The 27,955-nt window shown below is 45.5% G+C and overlaps 1 protein-coding gene across 6 annotated transcripts in view; it reads left to right on the top strand.

The window, feature by feature from the left end:
• Nucleotides 1-27,955, top strand: part of ABCC5 (ATP binding cassette subfamily C member 5) — a 96,645-nt gene that overhangs the window by 32,569 nt on the left and 36,121 nt on the right. For 3 of the 6 annotated variants that reach the window (XM_012457249.2, XM_012457259.3, XM_012457253.2), the window contains exons 6-16: nucleotides 3,869-4,102; nucleotides 4,252-4,425; nucleotides 4,983-5,130; nucleotides 8,010-8,158; nucleotides 9,019-9,126; nucleotides 14,513-14,869; nucleotides 21,096-21,167; nucleotides 23,294-23,418; nucleotides 23,539-23,611; nucleotides 25,142-25,345; nucleotides 27,064-27,207. In XM_012457249.2, coding sequence (XP_012312672.2) covers nucleotides 3,869-4,102; nucleotides 4,252-4,425; nucleotides 4,983-5,130; nucleotides 8,010-8,158; nucleotides 9,019-9,126; nucleotides 14,513-14,869; nucleotides 21,096-21,167; nucleotides 23,294-23,418; nucleotides 23,539-23,611; nucleotides 25,142-25,345; nucleotides 27,064-27,207 — 1,788 coding nt within the window. Of the gene's footprint in view, nucleotides 1-1,496; nucleotides 1,572-1,983; nucleotides 3,122-3,422; nucleotides 3,441-3,868; nucleotides 4,103-4,251; nucleotides 4,426-4,982; nucleotides 5,131-8,009; nucleotides 8,159-9,018; nucleotides 9,127-14,512; nucleotides 14,870-21,095; nucleotides 21,168-23,293; nucleotides 23,419-23,538; nucleotides 23,612-25,141; nucleotides 25,346-27,063; nucleotides 27,208-27,955 lie in introns of those variants that run through there. The other 3 variants (XM_012457268.2, XM_012457282.2, XM_021674490.2) reach the window with 3 other exon arrangements.

Here is a 27,955-nt window from a genome sequence, read left to right as displayed (position 1 = left end):
GTTGGGTTTCCATATTATTAATAATTGACCAACTAACATATTTATTTAAAAGTTTTAAGTAAGAAGGACCATGTAACTGAAACGTTATATTATGTTGTGTTGTATTACGTTATTTACCAAAATGGCAAACATTTTCATAGAGCCAGCTTCCCCCAAGAAGAGCTTCTGTCATTGTTTCACTACAGGGCTGGTGGCTTCTCCGATCTCATAGAATTCATTCATCTGGGTAGCACCATATGCAGGCTTTCTGAATAAAGCGATCGTGGGCTTTCTTGATTCCATTTGGCCAATGCAAAAACTTCACTGGCTCCCCTCTAAAAAAAATTCCATGGATTGTTGGGATTTTTTTTTTTTTTTTTTGAAAAAAAGAAAGTTACCTATGCATCTTCAGCTTGGTGGCGTTACAGTCACTCCCCTGAACATCCGTATATTCCTTAATCTCTCATTCATGGTGCAGAACACTGGGATACTAATCTCTAGGAAACTGTTCTAGATGCCAGGGAAAGCTAAGAGCCCTCCTTTAACAGGAAAGCAGCAGCATGCTTTTTCTTCTCTCTGCCCTTTCAGGGAAGAGCACCTTAAGGCCAGTGTTATTTCATAGGATTCTGTCCTAGAACTGAGAAAGCAATAGACCCATCCACAGTCTCTTTTATAGCTTTAAAAGTGTAAGCAATACAGACCTCCTTTTTGGAACTCCAGTTCTGATCCATTTCTTTTTAATTGGAAATTGAAAAACCAGGCTGGTTTAATACTAGCAGTGAGTAAACCTCCTGTCTGTGGACTTAAATCCTTTTGAGGAACACCCATTTTAGATTTTTGCAAGTTTTCTAATCTGGCATGATTTTCAAACTGGCTTAATCTGTTCTCACAGAAAGCTATGTGAGAACAGACCGCCCACATACGGCCTCCCCAAATCAGCATTATTATTTCTTGTCCCTGCTCGGGTTTCACTGAACCTTGGTAGCCATACACAGAACAAATGAAACACAATCAGATTGTTGTGTTTGTTTTTACCTGCTGGCCAGCTGATGCTGACGTTTATGCACCAAGACGATCCAAGGTTTTGGTGAGACCGGTGGACTAGCGCTGTATGCTTGGGGTGCCGGGGGCCATAGTGTTAATGGGGTACCGCCGTCTCTAACAGTATGGTCCTGACCCAACACACGTGGCCACATTCCTACACCGACAGAGCTGCCCTGGGGCCTTTTTGGATTAAGACAGTTCTAAAAGACCAGGCCTGATCTATGATCTGTGTATAAAGAATTAGCATCGCACCGTAGAGCTGCAAGAGAAGGCCACCTCCTGCAGTGCTGTCTCTTGGTGAATGCTAACCCTGCTCGGGGGCCTTTTGGGGAAAGAACAGGGTAAAACCCTTAGAGAGGTAAGTTTCCCACCCTCCCAGCCTCTCTCCACCTGCAGCTTGCTTGGTGCTGTCAGGATCTGGATTTGGGGGGAGTCTCTCTGTAGTGGTACCAGTGACAGAAGCTGTTCTTTAGAATTTTCAGGATGGCTGTATTCTGCGGTCAGAATGAGAGAGTCAAGCTGGGCGGAATCTCTCGCCAAGAGTTCAGGTAAGGTAATGTTTATTCACTGGGAATGCTTTCCACAGCCAGACAGCTATGCTAACAGTCTCAAGTTTTCTTCCAGTTTGTTTAGATTTAAAATGATAAATTTGTAACTTTTTAAAGACTAAAATTTTGGTTGGATTTTTCATGAAAACCTTTTTTTTTCATTATCCCCTAAAAAATGGTTTGAAATGTCATTGCTTTTTAAAAACCCAATGTGTTGGAACTTCTTTAATCTGCTGTTTCCTTTTTCTCCCCCCCTTTGAAAGTTTTGAATAGTATAAACATTCACTGTGTCTCTCACCTTCCCTGCTCCTCCCCTCTGGGAGGCGCTGATGCTATTAGCCGGTGCTGAAAAATGGCACTCTAAAGGTATGGGGAGGAAGGAGCCCAAGGCAACCACCTGCTGTCCTTTCAGCCTTCCTTTGGAGACTGCTCCATCAGTGCCGAGGTGTGTGGGAACAGGCTTCACTGCACCGCATCTTACTGAGTTGCTTCACGTGAGGAAAAGGGGGTTTGGCCCCATGACTCAGTTCCACATTTTGGATTGCATACTGGAAAAGAAGCCAATCTTCTTGCTAGTAAACCAGCAACCCGGCTGTATACAGTGGTGACCCAAGCAATGGATATAACCCTAAAAATCTGAGGGAGGGGAGAGATGGAATACAGTAGTTCTTGGAATCTGAAGTCTCCTATATGATCAGGTTATTTTCTGGGACTTGGCAAAAATCTGATGGGTGGGGATCTCCTAGGACCTAGTGGACATCTGGTATTAATTTAATCTCAGGAAAAACAAGAAATTAACCCAGAGCGAGTCTGGGTTCTGGAATTCAGCGTAGCTCCCTCCGGACCGTGTGTCTGGCCTCCCTTTTTGTCTGTCGTTCAGCTCTGACTTACAGCTGCAGTCACCTTTGCTAGAAGGAACCTGGGTAGGGGGTGGATGGGCTCCACGTTAATTTTTTCTTCCTTTAGGGTGGGTATTGGTTTGGCTTTCTTTTGTTGTGGTTTGTTTTGTTTCATTTTTGTCAAGATTGATTTTTAGATGCAAGGACTTGAAAAGACTCGGAAGGATGCCAGCAGTTTTTCCTTGAGGCCTAGGATTTTTTGTTCTGTCCCGAGCAGAGGTAATTCCTCACCGCTTAGTGCACCGCTAGCGCCAGCCATTTTGAGCAGAGTACCTCTTTGGGGGAGTTTTTCGTTTTGTTTTGTTTTTAATTCTCTTTCCTTAGCAGCAAGGTCTTTTTTCCTAGAGAACCTACTCCATTGCAGAATCACTGCAACTCAAGAGCCCTCACTGATTGAGTGCTGGCAGCCTGGTATACTACTTTGGACTCTGGAAGCAGATATGGGTTCTATTCTCTATTTCTACTGTGTGTCGTTAAACAGCCGTCGGAGGCCAGATGACCTGTTAGATGGCTAGTCCTGTATAACTCGACTCTGTATGTTCCAATGTATGTTACTGCAATGCTTCACCTGCTGTACAGTGTTTGTGAGATGCTCTTTGAAGATGGTGCTTTTATATTTTTTCATTTTCAATAAAAGTACATTCCTTCCCACTTCCTGGTTATTTAATACTGTTGCTGAATGTGCCTTGTGTGAGTGTGTGCTCCGGCGTTGCAGGACCTCAGCTGGAGGTGGCACTCGGTGGTTCTTGGGGGCTGGCTGCCTTCCCTCTGCAGGTGGTGTTAGACATATGCTACCTGAGGTAACATGTTTTCATTTTTGGGAGGGAGTCGGGTGTGGGGCGGGCCCATGGGAGGGTCTCTGGATTTTTGATAGCCTGCTTTGTTTGCTCTCTTCTGTACTATTAAACTGCTGATGTTTATTTTCAGGAATGTTTTGCAAATGCACTTCTCACTCTTCCCCAGTACAACTGTAGGTACACTGTTCCTTTTTATCAAATAAGCACGTTTGAAACAATCCAAAAAAGGTCTTAATTTCATGTAAAGAAATGTATCCATGTGTGGAGATACTGGAATAAGGTCAAAGCTATACTTTTGAATGACCATGTGTTTAGAGTTAATTTCAGCTCATGGATAGGTTTATGTTACATTAGAAAGAGTAATGGTTTTGATGGTGTCCTGTAAGGAAGAAAGTTTTCAATTAGACCTAGCTCCTGCAGAATGCCCTGAGTAAATTCCTACTGCAGGCCGCTTGTCATAATTGGGTCCTCCAGAGTTTTCCTTTGCTTGTGCATTGGTCCCTGAGTAGAGCTGCCTACTCTTTCTAACTTAACATAAAACTACGGCATTGTGTGCGAATGCCGTGGAGACGCTGACGGCGGTGTGTGTTTCTCCCTGTAGGCCTTCATGGTGAAGCACCTCTTGGAGTATACCCAGGCAACAGAGTCTAACCTGCAGTACAGCTTGTTGTTAGTCCTGGGCCTCCTTCTGACAGAAATCGTGCGGTCTTGGTCGCTTGCACTGACTTGGGCGTTGAATTACCGAACCGGTGTCCGCTTGCGGGGGGCCATCCTAACCATGGCATTTAAGAAGATCCTTAAGTTAAAGAACATTAAAGAGAAATCCCTGGGTGAGGTGAGTGAGGGGTGTTTGCTTCACAGCCGAGAGCAACTTGCTAGCTTGAGCTTCGATCCTCTAGGGCCCTGCCTTGTCCTTTATCTTCCTCCTGAGACAAATGACCCGTGTCCTCGCAGGGTCCCCTCACCACTCTTTGTATCTTACAGCTCATCAACATTTGCTCCAACGACGGGCAGAGGATGTTTGAGGCAGCAGCCGTTGGCAGCCTGCTGGCTGGAGGACCTGTGGTTGCCATCTTAGGCATGATTTATAATGTAATTATTCTGGGACCAACAGGCTTCCTGGGATCAGCTGTTTTTATCCTCTTTTATCCAGCAATGGTGAGTAAGCCTCCTAGCTGAATCTTGGCAGCTTCTCCTTAAGACATGAGTTCTTCTGTTGGGTTATAGTAGGCATTGCTGAGGTCTCACATCTCTGATTGGAAATTTCCTCAAAGCAGTTAAATCTAGAGCTAGACAGTGCTTTTTGACTTGAGAGGAGGTAAGGTGTCACTTGCATGAAAAAGGGTCTGAATGAGAAGGCTAGCAGGTGAAGAGCCCTGTCCCACTTACGTAGGAGTGTGTGAGTCGCTGCGATGGCGTCGATGCTAAGTGATGTGACCTTCCTGCCTCCCCTTTGGAGCGCTCAGTATCTGTGGTCACTATCGAGAGCAAATGGTTATTTGTCTTCCTTGCCTTACAAAGAGATCAGAATTCAGTTATGTTTTATTACAATTCAGTAGGTCACTTTTATTAAAGGCAGTACAACTACGTAACATTTGGCCCATCCTAGCAAACAGGATTATATGCTCATTTTATTTAGAATGACCTTAAGCGGATTAGGCAGTTCTCGAGTTTGAGTGAGCTTTAATCTGGCATGGCATCGTTTTTCCTTTCAGATGTTTGCATCACGGCTCACGGCATATTTCAGGAGAAAATGCGTGGCCGCCACAGATGAACGTGTCCAGAAGATGAATGAAGTTCTTACCTACATTAAATTCATTAAAATGTATGCCTGGGTCAAAGCGTTTTCTCAAAGTGTTCAAAGTGAGTTTAAAGACTGTGTGTGTGTGTGTAGTGGAAGGACTTTGCATTCTTTGGGTCTTATCATTCACACACTTTGCTTTCTGAGCACATTAGATACTAGGACTAGTATCTAGTACTGTAGGACATAATATCATAGAATCTTTGTGTTCAAAAGGGAGCTTAGAGGTTTCAACCCATAACCTCATCTCACTGATGAGGAAATTGAGACCTAGGAAAATGGTTATTTCTCCCAGTTAAAACACAGCTAGTTAGGAATAATTCAGTTTCAAAGTCCTCTGTGTATATTGTCATTCTGCCCATGATTTTCCAGCCTGGTCATGAGGCTTTCACAAGAGATAATGTCAGATTACTACTGAGAGCTCCACCTTTGCCCACTCTACTCTGTGGTTTCACCAGTGAAGTATTTTGTGACCCTGAAGGTAAGCTGGGAGTCAGGATGGCTGGATGCCGGTCCTAGCTCTATCAAATATGTAAGTGCCAACAAAGCTAGGAGAAACAGCACAGATGGGGCGTTCAGAAAGATGCCAACACAAGTTAAAATAGTGGGCCTTCAACAGGTGAAATTTAAGAAGCAGATATTTAAAAACAAACACACAGATACTTAATCTAATAAAAGAGATGGGCTGTTGGTGGACCATAACCTCATCGAGAACTGAGTCTAGTGCTGCTAGACAGTAGGTGCATTCTAGGTGGAGTAGACATTCAGTGTTCAGAGCAAGGCAACTGTTTTCCTTTCACTAAGTAACCTTCAGGAGCACAATGTCCAGTTCTGGAACCTGCATTCTATTTATGAGGACTATTAAGAAGCATCCGGGGAGGTAACCACTCAGGAGGTGCCCAGCAGTGGATGGGGCTGCCTCGTTAAGCAGCAAGTTCGTTTCTATTAGAGTGGAACAAATGGATTCTGAATGGACATCTGCCAGCAGGTTGATGGCAGGATGGTTGCCGCTGGTCCCTTCTGACTGATTCTATAGTTTGATGATCTTTTTTCTGAGAGTCCCCTCATCTATCAGCCCCTGACCGGTGTCTTTACCTGTATGTATTAATTTGAAAAGTGTGTTCTCGCTTGTTATACACATGGCCAAGGTGTATAATACATGTCAAAGTAAGGAGTTCAGTGTTTTTATGTGACTTACAAACTAGCTGTGAAGATAGTTCCCAATGCCTCAGGCAGTGGTAATACCTTTAAGGTCAATGCATAGCCTCTTAGAAGAATTAAGTATTTGCCAAGTGCAATGGCTCACACCTGCAATCCCAGCACTTTGGGAGGCCGAGGTGGGTGGATCACCTGAGATCAGAAGTTCAAGACCAGCCTGGCCAACATGGTGAAACCCTGGCTCTACTAAAAAATACATTGGCTGCATGCAGTGGCTCATGTCTGTAATCCCAGCACTTTGGGAGGCTGAAGTGGGTGGATCACGAGGTCAGGAGTTCAAGACCAGCCTGGCCAACATGGCGAAACACCATCTCTATTAAAAATACAAAAATTAGCTGGGTGTGGTGGCACAGACTGTAATCCCAGCTACTCAAGAGGCCGAGAGGCAGGAGAATTGCTTGAACCCAGGAGGCAGAGGTTGCAGTGAGCTGAGATTGCACCACTGTGTTCCAACCTGGGCAACAGAGCAAGACTCCATCTCAAAAAAAAAAAAAAAAAAAAGTATTGGCCAGGCAAGGTGGCTCATGCCTTTAGTCTCAATGCTTTGGAAGGAGAGACAGGATCACTAGAGCCCAGGAGTTTGAGACCAGGCTGGGCAACATAGTGAGACCTCATCTCTACAAAAAATAAAAATTTAACTGGACGTGGTAGTGCACGTCTGTGGTCCCAGCTACTTGGGAGGCTAAGGTGGGAGGATGGCTTGAGCCATGAAGGTTGGGGCTGCAGTGAGCAGTGATTGTGCCACTGCACTCCAGCCTGAGCAACAGAGCGAGACCTTGTCTGAAAAAAAAAGTATCTTACCATTTTCTTGTTTTACTTCCTGCTCCATGGTCTTTAGTACTCTGTGGTTGCTTTGCTAATAAGTGGGTTGATTTTGCACATATTTAAGAAAAATCATTCTGCCTATAGAAATTATATTTCACCTATCTTCTTCCAATCGTCATTACTGCTTTTTTGTATGGAAGCTTCTTTCCTACTACCAACATACAGCAGGCACTCTAGGAAATCTTAGTCTCATCTCTCCCCCGCTTTTTTTTTTGAGACAAGGCCTCGCTCTGTTACCCAGACTGGAATCCAGTCGTGGAATCTCAGCTTACTGCAACCTCTACCTCCTGGGTTCAAGTGATTCTCCTGCCTCAGCCGCCCAAGTAGCTGGGATCACAGGGGTGTCTACCATGCCTGGCTAATTTTTGTATTTTTAGCAGAGATGGGGTTTCACCATGTTGGCCAGGCTGGTCTCGAACTCTTGACCTCAGGTGATCTGCCTGCTTTGGCTTCCCAAAGTGCTGGGATTACAGGTGTGAGCCACTGCGCATGACCTCTTAGTCCCTTTTTAATTCTCCAGTGCCGTCGTTTTGTCTTTCCTATAATTCCTTAGGCAAAAAGTAAACAACAACCGGGTAAGCAAACGAAACTGCCAATTATAGGTACCATTAATGTGTTCATTCCTTCTCTAAATGAGAAATTTATAAGAAGAATCAGAAAAAGGTGTCATCAAATATGATCGCTGTGTTCACGTAGAGTGACTGCTTTCTGTTCGAGTCATCCTGTGACTTGATCCATTTCCAACCTCAGCCTTATATACCAGCTGTAGTGGTAGAACTGATAGTCATGGGTGTTGAAAGGTGGCTGGAGACCTACGGAGTCTTGTTTGGAGGTGGAAGAATAACATCCCAAAGTTTCTTTTAACTTGCTTTGAAACTGGCTTGCTTTTCATTCATAGAAATCCGCGAGGAGGAGCGTCGGATATTGGAAAAAGCTGGGTACTTCCAGAGCATCACTGTGGGTGTGGCTCCCATTGTGGTGGTGATCGCCAGCGTAGTGACGTTCTCTGTTCACATGACCCTGGGCTTCGATCTGACAGCAGCACAGGTCAGGGAGCTCTCAGGGATGGGGAACATCTTAGAAATACCACATATGTGGGAGGCTGAGGCAGGAGAGTCACTTGAGCCCAGGAGGTGGAGGTGACAGTGAGCCGAGGTTGCACCACTGCACTCCAGCCTGGGTGACAGAGCGAGACTCCCATCTCAAAAAAAAAGCAATGCCACATGTGGAGATGCTCTGGTCCTCCTGGTCCTCTCCTACTGGACCTGGAGGTTCCCCTAAGAATTAGTAGGTATTTTTTCATTCATAGGATTAAGCTGGGAAGTGGAAGAATGGGAAGCAGCCAGCCCTTATGCACAAATAATGTATGAGTTCTTCTCAGTCAATCTATGTTTGAGTTTAATTCTGAAATTACAGAACATCCTGTGGTTCATATTTACTGACAATTTTAATTGAAGGTCTCAAAAACTCGACTTAAAAAAAAAATGTGGCCTGGCACAGTGACTCATGCCTGTAATCCCAGCACTTTGGGAGGCGAAGGTAGGCAGATCACTTGAGCTTAGGAGTTTGAGACCAGCCTGGTCAACATGGTGAAACCCTGTCTGTACTAAAAATACAAAAATTAGCCGGGCGTGGTGGCTCATGCCTGTAATCCCAGCTACTCGGGAGGCTGAGGCAGGAGAATTGCTTGAACCTGGGAGGCAGAGGTTGCAGTGAGCCGAGATCGTGCCACTGCACTCTAGCCTGGGTGACAGAGTGAGACTGTCTCAAAAAAAAAAAAAATGTAATTGACTTGTAGTAACATCTGACAGTCAAGTTGCTGGCTTTGTAACACCTGAGAGGAAATTGATGGTGTCACGTTACTTTAGTTGTATGGCATAATCAGGCACAGTTTCTTCTATTTTCAGGCTTTCACAGTGGTGACAGTCTTCAATTCCATGACTTTCGCTTTGAAAGTAACACCGTTTTCAGTAAAGTCCCTCTCAGAAGCCTCGGTGGCTGTTGACAGATTTAAGGTAAGTGGCTCCTTTCTCTGCCCCTTTGTCAGGAGCCCTCCCCATACAATCAACTGCTGCCTCTGTTCAAGGGGCCACACAGGCTGGCCACACTGGCCTTAGGCTTGCCTTTGGCCTTTTGGCAAGTTGGTAAGAAAAAGGGAGCAGTGGAGGAGACTGAATTGAGGGACGAGTCTTGTCACCTTTTTAAATTAATGTGAATTTTTACCTCTTGTGGACATCCGTGTGTGCCCTCCCAGGATTGCAGTGTTCCCCTTTAGAGCCAGCCCCTTCCACCTGGGCCTGGCATGGACATGTTGTAACTCACTGGGCCTTGAAGTGGCTTCACCTAGAGGACCAGCACTGTCAGGCATCTTCCCCTTGATCTTTGCTACCGTCACTGTGATTGGTTGACATGCTGACTCCTTTTTTGATATTTTCTTTTGCCTGCCCTGTGGTTGCTCCTCATGATGCAGGGAAGGCAGTGACATGGAAATAGTCATAAAACTAGATCATGTTGAGAAGTGCAGTGAAGTATCAGCTTCTTTTCTTGCAGGCGGTTAGTTGATCATACCTTGGCTGTGTTCTTTGTTCCTTCAGAATAATACACATACATAATACAAACAGGAGTATATTTGGGAGGGTGGAGATAAATAGATATTCGATAGTGGTTAATACTTAACAGAAAAAGGGGATGCCGTGTGGGCCAGAACTCCTTGATGTTGCCACGGCATAGATTAGCTCCTGTGCCCCTACTTGTCTTTCTTGGCCAGTGAGAGGAATGCAGAAGCAATCTTGGTGATGTGAAGGCTTGAAGCTCACATGTTTGAGGGATGAATATAATCATCTTGGAGGTTCAGGAGAAAACAGATTGGATTTTCTTCTTAAGAAACATGGAAACTAGCTTCCTGGGATTTGCTTATATTTTATTTGTTTGCAGTTGACCAGGTGACTTTTATTTGATCAAGAAGCTAGTCCTGGCCAGGTGTAGTGGCTCACGCCTATAATCCCAGCTCTTTGGGAGGCTGAGGCAGGTGGATCAGTTGAGCCCAGGAGTTCAAGACCAGCCTGGGAAACACAGCAAGACCCCATCTCTACAAAAAAAATTAAAAAATAGCCAGGCACGTGATATGCGTCCATAGTCCTAGCTACTTGGGAGGCTGAGGTGGGAAGATTGCTTGAGCCCAGGAGGTTGACACTGCACTGAGCACAGGTCAGGGAGCTCTCAGGTATGGGGAACATTTTAGAAATACCACATATGCGGGAGGCTGAGGCAGGAGAGTTGCTTGAGCCCAGGACACGGAGGTGACAGTGAGCCGAGATCACGCGATTGCACTCCAGCCTGGGTGACAGAGCGAGACTCCATCTCAAAAAAATAAAATAAAATAAAGAAATACCACAAATGGAGATCCTCTGGTCCTCTCCTACTGGACCTGGACCATGAGCTGGGATCATGGCACTGCACTCCAACCTGGGCAACAGAGTGAGACTCTTATCTGTTAAAAAAAAAAAAAAAAGGAAAGAAAGAAGGAAGGAGAAAGGAAGAAAGAAAAGGAAGGAGAAAGGAAGAACGCTAGTCCTTGAATGTGCCCCTCAGTGTGGCTGTTGCTTAGAAGACCAAGAGCAGAGTAATATGAAAAAAAATGGTCTAATGGGACTCAGAGCTTTATTTTGCTGAATCCGCAATAACCAGTCGTGGGTGAGAGCAAGTATTTGTTCCATGAACTCTCCCCATTGTTTATCATGTTAGTGAATGGATTAGATAGCACTTTGTATGAAGTAAGGGCACGTAGTGTAGGTTGGTCCTCCCCTTGTTTTTCAAGGGCTCTGGTCTCCTACTTGTTAGTGAGGACTTAGATTAGCAGGTGGCTTTCACATCATCGGTCCCTCCTCTCTCCAGGAAGCAACATCACCCACATGAGGCCCTGTGAGACTTTAGACCCCTTCTATCTTACTCCTTTTGGCAGTCTTGGTCTCTTTTTTCCTTCTTATTCTTTTTTTAATTAGATGCTTGGCATACGATAATAAGTATTTATGACCAGGCTTGGTGGCTCACGCCTGTATCCCAGCACTTTGGGAGACCGAGACAGACGATCATGAGGTCAGGAGTTCAAGACCAGCCTGGCCAACGTGGTAAAACCCTGTTTCTACTAAAAATACAAAAAATTAGCCGGATGTGGTGACATGTGCCTGTAATCCCAGCTACTCAGGAGGCTGAGGCAGGAGAACCTGGGAGGTGGAGGTTACTGGACTCTAACCTGGGCAACACTGCAAGACTCTGTCTCAGAAAAAAAAAAGATAACAAGGATTTATTATCTATTACCGAATTCCTCCCCAACTCTAAGCTGGTTCTTTCATCTTCTTATCTTCAGGTGTTTATTAATTGGAATGACATTGACTTTGTGAGGGTTCGGAGGCTGTTTTTTAGGTGTAAGGCAACTGTTTATTATGTTTCTGAGTACATTAAAGGAAGCCTGCCTCAATCTTGGGGGACCATCTAAAGCAGCCTTTTGAAAACAACAACAAAACTGTTCCTGGGATTGTATCTCTCCGAAAGCGTCTGCCCTCCCATCGGTTTTAGAAGATGGAATATAGAATAACAAGGATGGGACTTGCTTCTTCGATTCATTTTTACAGACTTTGAAACTCAATGACGCTGTTGCAGAGCCTGTTTTTCACCCTGGGTCTTGTTTTACGCCATTTTCTTTTTTTTATTTCTTTTTTTTAAATTTTATTTATTTATTTATTTATTTATTTATTTCTTCTTTTTTTTTTTTGTTTTACACCATTTTCTTTCTTTTTTGAATGGGAGTTGGCGATCTGGTCGATTTGCAGGTGTAGTCTTTTCTCTATTTCACCTACTCTGCAAGTGCGTCTTGCAGGGGAACTTGTGGCTTCCTGTTGGGTAGTGTGGATAATCAAATGTATTTATGTAACCTGTAATTTATTGATTTGATAACCTGTAGAAAGGCAGTACAACATTGCACTGATTATCCCCGGTGGAATAGGGTAGCTAGCTCTAGCAAATACAGACACGGGACACCCAGCGAAATACTGTATGAAATATACTTATACTGGAAAATTATTATTGTTTTTCTAGAATCTAAATTAACTGGGGCTGGGCATGGTGGCTCACACCTGTAATTCTAGCACTTTGGGAGTCTACGGCAGGTGGATCGCTTGAGGCCAGGAGTTTGAGACCAGCCTGGTCAAAAATGTGAAACCCCATCTCTATTAAAAATACAAAAATTAGCTGGGCATGGTGGCGGACGCCTATAATCCCAGCTACTCAGGAGGGCTGAGGCAAGAGAATTGCATGAACCCTGGAAGCAAAGGTTGCAGTGAGCTGAGACTGCACCACTGCACTACAGCCAGGGTGACAGAGTGAGACCCTGTCTCAAAAAATAAATTTAACTGGGCATCTTATATTTATCTGGCAACGCTGTGAGTAGCCCCCTCTTCTGTTCTGAACACATTCATTCTGATTTGATTCTTCTAGAGAATGAGTAGAGGCTTATGGTTTATAGGTTTATGTTATTTCTAAGATTCTGTTGTTCTAACAGGTACAAATTCAAGTAAATACAAGTTCAAGTATGGGGAGGCCCTTGTCTGCCTCTTCGCATGTCAGGGCAGAGTGACCTGAAGCCGAAACCCTCCTGGTAGGAGGGTAAGACTGCAGTGAGTAGGAAGGAAACAGGGCTAGAGCTGTGAAAACCAGTAGATCCTGGCATGTTTCTTAATAGTTCATTGAGGCCTAAAAGACCTTTGTCCTTTGAATATCTCTTTAGGGGAGAGAAATGATGGAAACTCTGTCACCAGGTGGTTTTACTCTGTGAAGGTGATGAGAATAGTTGGCATGTTACTCGTAGCTCAGTCTCTCAGGAAGGCTTTGAACCAGTGAAACCAGCAGCTGTTTCAGCAAGGAGGGGCTACACCTAAGGTTACTCAAGAGTGAGGATGATCTTGAAAGTTTAGAATCATGACACAGCGGTGAAGAAAGGATCAGGAATGAATGGGAGAATGGGGACTTACGGGAGAGCTTAAAAGAGCAAGCTTAGAAGTTTAGAATCCAAGAGAAAGAGTGTCTTCTTGGGGAGAGGGATCATGTGTGCTGTTTAATAGCACCTGCAAACTTTAAGGTAGTTGAGGGGTTCTTAGTAACTAAGCAGAGTCCTGACACTAAGTCATCTTTTCTCTAAGATCTCATAATGTTTAAAATTTTTTTTAATTTAAAAAATATATTTTAAATCATACTGTGAATCCAGCTGGTATAGCATTCTGTAGAGAAGATCACTGGCTTAAGAGCATTGTTAGAAGTGGATCCAAAGCCTTATGGGAAAATCCTGGGCTGTGATTTATTATGGTCAGTGTTTCACATCTTAATTTCAGAAACATTTCCCCCTTCAAGAATTCATTTTTCAGCCAGGTGTGGTGGCTCATGCCTGTAATCCCAGCACTTTGGGAGGCTGAGACAGGCAGATCACTTGAGCCCAGGAGCTTAAGACTAGGCTGGCCAACATGGCAAAACCCCATCTCTACAAAAAATTAGCCGGGCCTGGTGGCACATGCCTGTAATTTCAGCTACTTGAGAGGCTGAGGCACAAGAATCTCTTGAAACCAGGAGGTGGAGGTTGCAGTGAGCCTAGATTGCGCCACTGCACTCCTGCTAGGGCAACAGAGCAAGACTCTGTGTCAAAAAAAAATCCTTTTAGCGTAACTCAGGGGTTCTCTGGGAAAGAGTGGGAGGAAAGTGTCTTGTTCTCTTCCCAAGGGGTATTTCTCAGGGAGATACCCTTCGCTTCCATGCAACCCCATTCCTTTGCTTGTTTGAACTCTCAAGCTCCAAGGCAAGGCTTTGAAGATATGAGAGTTTCTTGGCAAGAAGATGTTCTCTGTGGTAGATGAAACTTCAGGTACTCTTTTCTGATGACAGCAGCGTAAGCCTGTGACAGTCTCTACTCCTAGATATGGACGGGAAGCAGGCAGGCTTTTGATTCTGCAGGAGCAGTCTGGTAGGAAAACACGTAGTGAGCATCTGTACTGGAGGTCAGCGTGCCCTTTGCTTCTCCTACCTGCTTTTTACAGAACAAGGGGCTACATGCCAGTCAGTTCAGTGTCATTAGGTCTGGTTAGGCCGGTTGAGGGAGAAAGGCAGTTTAGCCTGTAATTCGTCATGCGGAATACTGGGTCATTGACGAGGCCCCTGGACCTCCTGAGGTTGCCCCACACTCCCGTGACCCCCTGATGGGCCTGAGACTGGGCTGCACTAATGAGCTCCCTTTTGCCCTTCAGCTTCCTTCCACTGTATAGCCTGATGTGTTTTGCCGCGTGAGTGTACGCCCTAGGCTTGTCTCCCTGGTCTTGATCCAGTGTCTCATCTTTGCACCTCTCTCACAACTCCTATCAGAGTTTGTTTCTAATGGAAGAGGTTCACATGATAAAGAACAAACCAGCCAGTCCTCACATCAAGATAGAGATGAAAAATGCCACCTTGGCATGGGACTCCTCTCACTCCAGTATCCAGAACTCGCCCAAGCTGACCCCCAAAATGAAAAAAGACAAGAGGGCTTCCAGGGGCAAGAAAGAGAAGGTGAGGCAGCTGCAGCGCACTGAGCATCAAGCGGTGCTGGCAGAGCAGAAAGGCCACCTCCTCCTGGACAGTGACGAGCGGCCTAGTCCTGAAGAGGAAGAAGGCAAGCACATCCACCTGGGGCACCTGCGCTTACAGAGGACGCTGCACAGCATCGACCTGGAGATCCAGGAGGTAAGCGGTCTGTTCCCTGCCTTCCCGCCGCCCCCCACGCCCTTATGCCCCCCTGAGCCACCCCATGCTGATCTGCCACCTTTTCACAAAGTGCTTTGTGGCTAGGAGTGATTGTGGACTAAAGAGCAAATTGGACCAGTTCTAACTCTAAAAAAAAAAGCATTTAGCAACAGAAATTAATAAGAACTGATCTGATGAGGTGATTGTTTTATAAGCAAGGCAATGAAGCATTCAAGTGGATTTTCCAGAATTTTGCCCTAAAGCGATTTCTATTATAGTTGTATGTGAGCTGTAACAGTTATTTCTTATTGTTACGACTCTGTGAGGTCCCCTTTTGCACCAGGCTATGCATCGTTCCTGGCACATAGTAGATGTTCTCAGTGCTACTGTGACAGCAATTGTGTTGTAATTATTTATTTTTAATATAAGTTAAGGATCGTTAGGTAGATGGTGTCACAGCCCAGGTAGCACAGGGTTAGAATCTCAGAGGCCCTCCTGCAGAGAACGGTGGAACAGAGATACCAGGTTCAAGGCCTTTAAAATACAGACGTTTTTTGGAACCAGCACCATGTTCACAGGGCTGTGTCATCCAGAGGGCCCCAGATGCGTATATATTCATTCATTCAATAGCCATTTTACGAGTATCAAACTCTGTGCCAGATGCGTTGGTAGGGCTGGGCATAGAGCCACAAAACCCAAACAGACAAAAATGCCGTCCTTCTTGGAGTGTATATTCTAGCGGGCATGGACAGGTAGTAAGCAAATAAAACATATTGCATATCATATGGTGATAAGGGCTATGACAGAAGGGGACGGAGGGTGGGCGTGGTGGCTCATGCCTGTAACCCCAGCACTTTGGGAGGCCAAGGTGGGCAGATCACTTGAGTCCAGGAGTTCAAGACCAGCCTGGCCAACATGATGAAACCCTGTCTCTACAAAAAAATACGAAAACTAGCTGGCCATATGCCTATAGTCCCAGCTACTTGGGAGACTGAGGCAGGAGAATCACTTGAGCCCAGGATGTGTAGGTTACAGCGAGCTGAGATCACGCCACTGCACTCCAACCTAGGTGGCAGAGTGTGAGACAAAAAAAGGAGGGTGGGGAGAGTGTGCTGGGGCAGGGAGCAGGTGTGGTTACAACTTGAATAGGCTGCCTGAGGGAAGGCCTCATTTAAAAAGTAGTATTTGGCAAAGATCAGAATAGATAAGGGAGAGAGTGCATTTGGGGTGAGTGGGGAAGAACATTCCAGGCCAAAGGAACAGAAGCACAGAGGCCGCAAGTGGAGAGTGTGCCTGTTATTGGAGTGGAATGAGTGTGGGAGAGAGCAGTGGATGCCAAGGGCAGGGGTAGTGCCTGCCAGAGCCTCTGGGGAGACGAGCTTTATTCCAAGTGGGAAGAGAGCCTTTGGAGGATTCACAGCAGAATGACAGGACTGGACTTATGTATGAAGAGGATCATTCTGGTGGCTGCAGGGGAGACAAGGGAGCAAGAACAGTCAAGGCTGTTACCGCAGTAACCAGGAGAAAGATGAGTCTGTCTTGGACCAACGTTGCTGGTGGGAGGTAGTAAGAAACGTTTGTCCACGTAACTGGAAGTAGGGAGGAAGAGGTGCGAATGCAGTGTAGCTCAAAATCAGCAACGGACTAGACGCGTGGTAAGCCGATCCAGAACTAGACTGAGAAGAGAACAGAAAGCTTCCAGCTCTTGAAAGCTATAAGCAAGAAGGGGAGACAGTCCTGAGTGAAACCACTTGAAACTATTAGTGTCACTTAAGGGCATGCAAGTCAGTTTTTTTTACTTCAGTTAACTCTTTGTTTTTTTTTCTTTTTGAGACAGTCTGGCTTTGTCGCCCAGACTGGAGTGCAGTGGCGCAATCTTGGCTCACTGCAACCTCCACCTCCCGGATTCAAGTGATTCTCCTGCCTCAGCCTCCCGAGTAGCTGGGATTACACATGCCACTGTGCCTGGCTAATTTTTGTATTTTTAGTAGAGGCAGGGTTGGACCATGTTGGCCAGGCTGGTCTCAAACTCCTGACCTCAGGTGATCCACCCACCTCGGCCTCTCAAAGTGCTAGGATTACAGGCATGAGCCACTGCATCTGGCTTTACTTCGGTTAACTCTTAACAGCCTTTTTCTTTAGCAACTATTAGCTCGATTATTGAGACAGCTCTAATACATTGCTGATCAGCTCTATTAGAAAATGATTCCACACGTGCAGCTAAAGTGTATTCTTTCACTTTGTATGTTGGCCCTCATTCTGCCCTTTAGGGCCCACAGACACATGGAAGACGCTCAGCCCTTTGAAGAGAGGTGCCTTAATTCTCTCGGCCTTCACTTTAGGAAGGGAGGTGATGTTTGCCAAGTGTCTTCTGTGCACCAGGCGTTTCTCTCGTTGTTGTTGTCTCATTAAGTCACCATTTAATCATCAGAACAGCGTTTTTCTCTGTGTAAACCTAAGTGGCCTGAGCAGAGGTTGAACCTGTGACTTGACCTCCTTGTTGCCACCACACAGTAACCGTTCAAACTCCTGGATCACATCAAAAACTGTTTGTTCAACTATCAGACGCTGTACTTAGTTTTACGAGGAGAATGCCTTTCCTCAAGGTTCTCAGAGTCCAAAGGAGACACAGTATGAGGATAAGTCTCAGGGCCCAGATCACACGGTTAGCAAGTGCTGGTGAAGTTGGGATTGAGATCAAGACCCATCTGCCTCCAGAATCCGTGCTCTGTCCCCACCACCACCCTCCCACTTCCTTCCTGGGGATGCTTGAACCAGCACAGTGTTGTAAACAGATGACCCTTTTAAGGTTATCTGTCTATCCCCTGAAAACTTTCAACACTACTTTGAGAACTCTTTATCTTGCCTAAGGATATTCAGTTCATCATAGTCTTGATTTTCCACTTTTGTGTGGGATTGGTGGTATAAATATTCCTCAGATTTTTTGAAATGTTTTGTAGAAAAATGGAAGCAATGGTATCCGTGGTTTTTATTGAAAATAATTTATAGACCTTGATTTTTAAGAGTCCTGCCGTCTCTCCTGGAAAACAACAAAAACAAGTAAATTAAGAACATGGGTGGCTCGGCACAGTGGCTCACACCTATAATCCCAGCACTTTGGGAGGCTGAAGTGGGCGGATCACTTGAGGCCAGGAGTTTGAGACCAGCCTGGCCAACATGACGAAACCCCATCTCTACTAAAAATACAAAAATTTGCTGGGAGTGGTGGTTCACACCTGTAATCCCAGCTACTCAGGAGGCTTAGGCAGAAGAATTGCTTGAACCCGGGAAGCAGAGGTTGCAGTGAGCCAAGATCGTACCACTGCACTCCAGCCTGGGTGACAGAATAAAACTCTGTCTCAAATAATAATAATAATAATAATAATAATAATAATAATAAAATGCTCTTTGAGAGCCCTGCCCTCTCTTCTAAAAAAACAACAAAAACAAGTCAGTTAAGAACATGGGAGAGAGATCCAAGATGGCTGATCACTAGCAGCTCAGGATTGTAGCTCCCAGAGAAAGCGCACAGAATGAGAGGACGCCACACTTTCAGACGAATTTTTGTTACCCACGGACCGGAAGATTCCCAGTGGAGGAGCCCCATGGGTCGCCAGGGCGACTCTTGTGGCTGGTGTGGTGGTTTTGCCAGCGCCCCGGTGCAGCAGTTCTTGGTGCAAAGTAAACAGGACTGGGTCCCCTTTTGGTCGACGTTTGGAGCTCCAGGAAGGCAGAGTCGCCCATTTACCTGATTGAAGAAGGGACTCAAGAGAGAAGCCAGACCAGAGATTCCTGGGCAGAAAAGCACCATGAATCTTAATGCCGCTGTTTTAGCCGGCGCAGTGGGTTGCTCAGATTTCGGCACTGGGAATCAACAAGTTGGACATTCACTCGGAGACCCTAATTTGAAAGTAGGCAATTACAAAGATGACAGGTGGATGAACTCACAATGAAGGGAAGAAACCAGCGTAAAAAGGCTGAGAATACCCAAGATCAGAATGCATCTCCTTCTACAGGGGATCACAGTTCCTCATCAACAAGAGAACAAGGCCTGATGGAGAACGAGTGCGTTCCATTAACAGATTTAGGCTTCAGAAAGTCGATAATAAGGAACTTTAGTGAGCTAAAATAACATGTTCTAGCCCAATGTAAAGAAACTAAGAACCTTGAAAAAAGGTTTGACAAAATGCTAACGAGAATAGACAACTTAGAGAGGAATCTAAGTGAATTAATGGAACTGAAGAACACAATACGAGAACTTCGCGAAGTATGCACAGGTTTTAACAGTCAAATTGATCAATCAGAAGAAAGGATATCAGAGGTCGAAGACCAACTTAATGAAATGAAACGAGAAGACAAGATTAGAGAAGAAAGAGTAAAAAGGAATGAGCAAAGTCTCCAAGAAATATGGGACTATGTGAAAAGACCTAATTTACGATTGATAGGTATACCTGAATGTCATGAAGAGAATGAATCCAAGTTGGAAAATGTTCTTCAGGATATTATTCAGGAAAACTTTCCTAATCTAGTAAGTCAGGACAATACTCAACTCCAGCTAATCCAGAGAACACCACAAAGATATTCCGCAAGTAGAGCAAGTCCAAGACACACAATCGCTAGATTCACTAGGGTTGAAATAAAGGAGAAAATTCTAAGGGCAGCTAGAGAGAAAGGTCACGTTACCCATAAAGGGAAGCCTATCAGACTCACAGCAGATCTCTCAGCAGAAACCCTACAAACTAGAAGAGAGTGGGGGTCAATATTCAATATCCTCAAAGAAAAGAATTTTCAACCCAGAATCTCATATCTTGCCAAACTAAGCTTCATAAGCGAAGGAAAAATAAAATTTTTCGTGAACAAGCAAGCACTCAGAGATTTCGTCACCACCAGGCCTGCTTTACAAGAGCTTCTGAAAGAAGCACTACAAACAGAAAGGAACAACCAGTATCAGTCATCCCAAAAACTTACCAAAACGTAAAGAGTATCTCTATAATGAAGAATCTACATCAACTAATGGGCAAAATAGCCAGCTAGCATTAAATGACAATATTGAACTCACAAATATTAATATTAGTTCTAAATTTAAATGGATTAAATGCCCCAATCAAAGACACAGACGGGTAAATTGAATAAAAAGTCAAAACCCATCAGTACGCTGTATCCAGATCTATTTCACAAGCAACGACATACAAAGACTCAAAACAAAGTGATGGAGGAAGATTCGCCAAATAAATGGAGAGAGAATAAAAACGAAACAAAACAGGAGTTGTAACTTTCGCCTCTCACAAAATAGGCTTTAATAGTAACAAAGACTAAAAGAAGGACATTACATAATGGTAAAAGGCTCAATGCAACATCAGGAGTTAATGATTATACATATATATGCCCCCAATACAGGAGCACCCAGATACATAAGACAAGTTCTTAATGACTTATAAAGAGACCTGGACTCCTGCACAATAATAGCGGGAGATTTTGACACCACATTGTTAATATTCGACAGATCAAAGACATAGAAAATTAATAGGGACATCTATGATTTGAACTTAGACCTGGAATAAGTAAACTTAGTGAATATTTATAGAATTCTCCACCCCAGGTCCACAGAACATACATTTTTCTCAGTATCACATTACACCTATTTTGAAAGTGACAACATAATTGGAAGTAAATCACTCTTCAGCACTTGTATAGCATTTCACAGACTTAAATGAAATATTGGTTGGCTGTTTGTTTGTTATTTTCTTCCCTTATTCCTTCCTGTCTCTGTTGTTAAGCAGAATTATCGGCATAAAAGAGGTTTTCAATACCTATTTTCAGATTGCATTCCAGCCCGGGCAATAGAGCAAGAATCCTGTTCTCTCCCCCTTTTTCTTTCTCTTTCTTTCTTTCTCTCATTAAAAAAAAAAAAAAAAAGAACGTGGGTTACCAGCAGAATAGTAAAGAGGCTGGGCCTCAGAGTGATCACACGATACCTGAATGTGTGTGGCACATTCCTTTCCCCAAAGGGCTTCCATTCCTGTTGTCTTGGGTGTCTCCAGAGAAACCAATGAGATGCGTGGCTAATGAGTGAGAAAACAGGTGAGTGACTTGCTGAGTCATCAGGGTGACAGTTCTGTATGGGTAGACCACAGTGAATGTGTTTTTCCTCAAGGTAATTGCAAGTCCTTAGAGATCAGTGGTCAATAGCCTCTAAATGACCCTCCTCTCTGTGTTCCTTGTCCAGGGTAAACTGGTTGGAATCTGCGGCAGTGTGGGAAGTGGAAAAACCTCTCTCATTTCAGCCATTTTAGGCCAGGTAAGATTTTGGTTATCGTCCTTTTCTTCTTTCTCTGGTTCGCAAGAGTCTCTGGAAAAACGAACAGCTTTTCTGAAGGGAGTTGGGCAAGGGGGAAACAAATGAACCCTCAGCCTGCATCGTACACCCCCAGTTTCCCCCAGTTCGCCCCTTCACAGCCTTCTGTCTGGAAGGAGGCTCGGTGGGCGCCTGACGGATGACTGACTGTTACCCCAGCTGGAGTCATTTGGCCTTGTGCCTTCTTTCATTCAGCATGCATCTGTTGAGTGCCACAGGTATGCCAGTGTGTTGAAAATGGCAGAGATAAGAGATGAACAGACACCCTGCACTGCAGCACTGCCAGCAGAGTTAACTTGTAAAGAAGCAGGGCGGCCAGCACTCCCAGCCTCGCTGTCAGACAGGACTATCAGGGTTTGATCTAGAAGCAAAGCCACTCTCAGTTTTCTGCCCGAGCCCTGAAGAGTCATGCTGTCAGGGAGTTCATGGTCCAGTGGGGAGCAAGGTCTTGAAGACACACACACACATCTCCAGGCAGGGACTGAACAGCGCGCTGAGAGTGAGGGACAGGAAGGGGCGGGTGTCATCCTGCTGAGACACATTGTCATTGCTGTGTTTTAGAATCAGATAATCCAGAAAAAAAACAAGGTGTCCATGTGCTTGTTAAACTCGAATGAGATTGACTTAGATGGTTGAGATGAGCGGAAATTTACGGTTATCTCTATGTCCTGATGGATAAGGCCCACTGAATGGAAATGAAACAGACAGGGAAGGAGTGCTTCTTAGCCTCCAGGTTTTGGAATACTTTCCTGTCTTGTTTGGCATCAGCTGTCACAGTTGGTGAGTTGTGGTTCTCCTCGAGGGTAGTGTGCCTGGGGCTGTCTGAGTTCAGATCATGGTGGGCAGCTCCCCAACTTCTGCTTTATGACACTCTCCAGTGGTTGGGCCCAGCCATTGGCCTTTGTAAAAGGCACCAAACTTCCTAGGTGATTTCTGATGACCAACCAGATTTGGAGGGCCAGTGAGGAGACAGAGATGCAGGGAGGGGGAGAAGGAAAGAAAAGGTCAATCCCTAAGTGCTGCTCCGCAATATAGCAATGTGCTCCTTGTTCCAGGTTGACTAGGCAATGGTCAGGTGGAAAACCAAGTCAGACTTTGCTTCTGGACAAATCCTGGCAGCCCTGTCTCTGACAGGGAAACGGGTCGTGCTGGTCAGCCCTGCCTTAACTGTAGTTTACTCCGTTGACAGCGTGGCAGTGTGCGGTGCTTATGCAGCAGCCAGAAGTGCCGGCTTTCCACAGTAGACCCTCCTGGGGTTTCTGAACCCTTTGAAATGCACATCAGAGTGCTTGCAGGTAGTTGGTTACACCCGTGTGTGTACACGCTGTGTGAGGGTGTATGAGAGGACCGGCTTATGACCAAGCACTGCACAGGCTGGTTAGTGAGACTTTGCTTCAAAGCTGTGCCATCCCTGACCCAACACAAATGTCTATTGTCAGTCCCAAACAAAAGAAATAATGGAAGAAGGTAAAATGGATAAATCAATTCATATCAATCATTGCGACTAAACACAAAATTCAAAACACGTGGTTCGTCACTGCATGTGGGCGGGGAAGGCCCATCGTTGGTAAATGGACAGTATGTAAATATTATAAATATTGCGATGTCTAACCTGGACTTTTTTTTTTCCATTGGTTCTCATTTTGTAGAAGCAGCTGGTCAAGCCAGCGTCCTAGACAATTGCTGTAGCTGAGTTGGCCTGCCCCCATCCTGAGGCAGGGATTAGCTGTAAACCCCTACAGCATCCTCTCCAGGAGAATTCTGCAAGGACCTCTTGCTTATACTTCTCCTAATTTAAACAGTTTGCACACAGCAAATAGGCTGCGGAGGGAAGCGTTTGCTCCTTCGAGTTACGGGTTATGCTGTGCTCCCATCACACATAAGCAAGGAGAACTTTGATTTTCTCTGGGGCTGTAGCTCTCTTTGGAAGAAAGGTGGGATCTGGATTTGGGTCCAGAAAGAGCGAAGAAATTGCCAGAGCTAGGTTCCGTCATGGAAGGTGGGGATTGTGTTGGCACAGGTTGATGGTTTTGAGTTACGATGCCATTGGATGGTGTCTCTCTCCCTAGATGACGCTTCTAGAAGGCAGCGTTGCAATCAGTGGAACCTTCGCTTATGTGGCCCAGCAGGCCTGGATCCTCAATGCCACTCTGAGGGACAACATCCTGTTTGGGAAGGAGTATGATGAAGAAAGGCAAGGAATATTTGGCTTTGTCATGTTTCCATTTTGGCCTCTTGAGATACAAGGCAGCCCTAAGCAGGCTCCCCCGCGGCCCGCTCTGTGTCCCTGACGCTGTCTCTTTGTGTCCTCCAGATACAACTCTGTGCTGAACAGCTGCTGCCTGCGGCCTGACCTGGCCATTCTTCCCAACAGTGACCTGACGGAGGTACAGGCCTTCTGCCCCGACCAGGCGTTTGGAGAGAGGGCTCTGGGAGATGAGCGGCAGATCTGGGCCAGAGCCGCTCCCGGGAGCGCGTCTGAGATGCTTGGGAGAAGGGCCTCCCAGGGAGTGAGGTTCTCATTAGGCCTTTGTGTTAGGAAAGCATGTGTCCATTAGGGCAGAGATGTTAATACTACCTGTTTTAAGGTTGTCAGTATTTTATATGTCTTGTGGATTTTAAACGAAATCCCATTGTTGACTCAGTTGATGTTTTTCACTCTATTCAGGTATTTTTAAAACTATAAGTAAGTGTGTGCATGTTGAGCTTCTTCCATGAACTTGGTTTTGCCAACCTCCTTACTCAGGTAGTCTGTAGAGAGCCCTTTTCTATTAGAGGGAAAGAGCCTTTGAACAGATCCGCATTTCTCTGGGTCTCTGGCCTGGAGCAGTTTCCAGAGGCGCGTCTTTGGAACTAGTTTGTGCTCTTCAGTGTTACAGCTTGTCTCCCATGAATGCCCTGAAGGTCTCTGGGACTGGCACCTTTATTTAACTGACTTTAAAGGTCCTTAAAGCCATGTCACCAGATCAGCAGCATCAGCATCACCTGGGGACTTGTTAGAAACACAAATTCTTAGGCTGTTCTCCAGACCTACTGGATCACAAACTGTAGGGGTGGGGCCCAACGTTCTGTTTTAACAAACCCTGCAGGTGATTCTAATGCAATGTCCAGTTTGGAAATCTCTGAATTAATTGAATATTTGACAACTGATTTATACATTTGATCATTTAGTAACATTTATTAGGTGCTTATTTTGTGCCAGTGACGTGTGCAGACACTGCTTGGCACTAAGAATATCAAGGGATAAAATAATAACCTGCACATCAAGAAGTGTATAGTTAAGAGAATGAGACACCCAAACAAATAGGCACAAAATAATCTGGTGAAAAAGCACCCCATTTCTTTGGGGTACTTGGAGGAAAGAGGTCGGGGGAGATTTCAGAGGAGATGATGCCAGCACTGAGAAAAGTAGAGGCAAACACATGAAATCGTCGTGTGTGTTTGTAATATATGCATAATTTCAGATGGCTTAGGTCCCAGGATGTGGAAGGGGGATTGCAGTGGAGGCTGAGAATTGCTGAGAAACAGGGTAGCAAAGGGTCTGGTTTGTATGCCATGTTTGGATGTCCAGGGCTTATCCTTTGGGGCTCTTGAAGAATTTTAAGCAAGGGTGGGAGATGGTCAGCTTTGTGTTCTGGAAAGATCTTCCTGCCATGTGGAGAATGGATTGGAGGGGGACATCCAGGTGGAGTGGCAAGAGCAGATGTAGGATTGATCAGTACCCAGATGGCGGTGGTGGAGGAAGAGGCATCTGGGCCAACTCTCCACTTCCTGGAAGGATCAGCGTGGCAGTTCATCTGTGGGGGATTGAGAGAAGGAGCTGGTCTGGGTGGGCAAGAAGGGAGGTGACTGGGTAACCCCTACGTGCTGTTCTGGACTTGCGCTGGAGGCTTCACCACACTTGTGGGCTCTTGCAGATTGGAGAGCGAGGTGCCAACCTGAGCGGGGGGCAGCGCCAGAGGATCAGCCTTGCCCGGGCCTTGTATAGTGACAGGAGCATCTATATCCTGGACGACCCCCTCAGTGCCTTAGATGCCCACGTGGGCAACCACATCTTCAATAGTGCTATCCGGAAACATCTCAAGTCCAAGACAGTTCTGTTCGTTACCCACCAGTTACAGGTATGGAGCTTTCTTCCCTAGGCTGCCTGCCTGAGTTTGGGAAGTCAGATATGGGGAGGTAGGTTTGCTCCAGGTATTTGTGTGTTGTAACTAGAAATTCATGGAGTCAAGTTTTCATTTTCTTAGCAAATTAGTCCCCCTGTACCAATAAAGCTCATTGTACCAGTGTAACAGATGGCCGTCTAAATGAGAGATCCTTGGAGCATATCAGCTTCTGCATATAGATCAGCGAGTAAAAGAACTGAGACAAGCAGGCCAAAAACGGAGTTTGGATATAAGATAGTTGGGAAAGCATTGTGTTAACATCTCTATGCAAGTGGGAACTGTTTTGGGAAAACAAGCTTTCCTCCCTCTGTCATTCCATGATAAGCAGGCATTTTGTAGAGCAGCTCAAAGATGTTGCCATCTGGTTCACATATGTTGTCACGTTTTGGGGGCAAACCCTCCATTCTGCCAAAGAAAGTCATAATTATTGTATTTGTGAGTACAGGGAAAGGGTGTAAATTTAATGCAGAGCTCATGTGGCTCCATCAGTAGATTCATGTGAAAAACTGGAGGATCTCGGCCGGGAGCGGTGGCTCACGCCTGTAATCCCTGCACTTTGGTAGGCTGAGACGGGCAGATCACCTGAGGTCAGGAGTTCGAGACCAACTGGTGAAACCCCTTGTCTACTAAAACTACAAAAATTATCCAGGCATGGTGGCGTATGCCTGTAATCCCATCTACTTGGGAGTGCTGAGAGAATCCCTTGAACCCGGGAGGCGGAGGGTGCAGTGAGCCAGGATTGCACGATTGCACTCTGACCTAGGCAACAAGAGTGAGACTCTGTTTCAGAAAAAAGAAAAAAAATTGGAGGACCTGCTCCTTGTATTATATCATGAGGCACAATACGCTCTAGTGGGGTTCTCAGTGTTGGCACCACTGACGTTTTGGGCCAGATAGTTAGTTCACTGTGGTGTGGGGCTGCTCTGCACCCCTGGCCTCTAGCCACTAGATACTAGTGCAGACTGTCACCGACTTACAGTTCAACTTACAGTTGTTTGACTTTATGATGGTGCCCATACAACCATTCTGTTTTTCACTTTCAGCATAGTATTGAAAAAAATTACATGAGATATTAAACACTTTATTAATAGAAATAGGCTTTGTGTTAGATGATTTAGCCCAACTGTAGGCTAATGTAAGAGTTCTGAGCATGTTTAAGGTAGGCTAGCCTAAGCTCTGATATTTTCAACTTATGTTGGGTTTATCAGGATGTAAGACCATCGTTAAGTTGAGGAGCATCTGTGTACTTCCCCCAGTATAACAACCAAAAATGTCTCCAGCCAGGTGTGGTGGGTGTGTAATCCCAGCACTTTGGGAGTCTGAGACAGGGAGATCACCTGAGGTCAGGAGTTTGAAAACAGCCTGGCCAACATGGCGAGACCCCATTTCTACTAAAAATACAAAAAAATTAGCTGAGCGCAGTGGCAGGCGCTTGTAATCCCAGCTACTTGGAAGGCTGAGGCAGGAGAATCGCTTGAACCTGGGACCAGAGCAGAGATCGCACCACAGCACTCCAGCCTGGGTGTCAGAGTGAGACTCCATTTCAAAAAAAAAAATGTCTTCTAGGAGGTTAACTCACCTCCTATAGAGAACTACTGAACTAAGGTATGGGTGTTTGAATGTATTTGCACAAATCATCAGCGATACTGTGTTGTCTCTGCCTTTGCCTCCAGTACCTGGTTGACTGTGATGAAGTGATCTTCATGAAAGAGGGCTGTATTACGGAAAGAGGCACCCATGAGGAGCTGATGAATTTGAATGGTGACTACGCTACCATTTTTAATAATCTGTTGCTGGGAGAGACGCCGCCAGTTGAGGTAAGGTCTGATGGTGTTTGCGTGTGTCCCCTTCTCTCTGTGTAAGGGAAACACAGCCGGAGTGAGTGATGGAGAGATCTCAGCTGAATCCAGTGTCTGTGTCTTACTGACAGGGGCCCTGTTTTCTGGCGAGCAGGCTGCTGTACCTCGGTTCACATAGTGATTCTGCTCTAGGAGAGCAGGACTGTAGGGCTGGCGAGCTGGAGTCTTCCGTCACTGAGAACTTAATATGGCAGTGGCAGGGAAGGGAGAAAGACATGGGCTCAGTGAGGGCAGACGTGTGCTGCTGTTCGGTCATAGCGTCGTTTCCCAAGCGCCATCAACCTGCCTGAAGCATTATGAAGCTCTGTCAAATAAACAAGCGAATAAAGCGCCACGGTAGGGAAACTGAATATTGCGCACATTTGACAGCGCTCAGGTTGGGCACTGTGGCTCTCGCCTGACATCCCAGCATTTTTGGAGGCTGAGGCGGACAGAGCACTTGAGCCCAGGAGTTCGACAGCAGCTTGGGCAATGTGGAGAAACCCTGTCTTTCCAAAAAAATACAAAAATTAGCTGGGCCTGGTGTGGGGTTGCCTGTAATCCTAGCTACTTGGGAGGCTGAGGCAGGAGAATTACTTGAACCCAGGAGGTGGAGGTTACAGTGAGCTGAGATTGCACCACTGCACTCCAGCCTGGGCAACAGAGCGAGACTCCATCTCAAAAAAAAAGAAAAAGACATAAGAGAAACTTGGAAAGGAGAGCATTA

Source organism: Aotus nancymaae, unplaced genomic scaffold (assembly GCF_030222135.1).
Source record: "Aotus nancymaae isolate 86718 unplaced genomic scaffold, 86718_ANA_hifiasm-v0.15.2.pri h1tg000067l, whole genome shotgun sequence".
NCBI lineage: Eukaryota > Metazoa > Chordata > Mammalia > Primates > Aotidae > Aotus > Aotus nancymaae.
The sequence above is the reverse complement of the archived record's forward strand: the minus strand, read 5'-3'. Positions and strand labels throughout refer to the sequence as shown.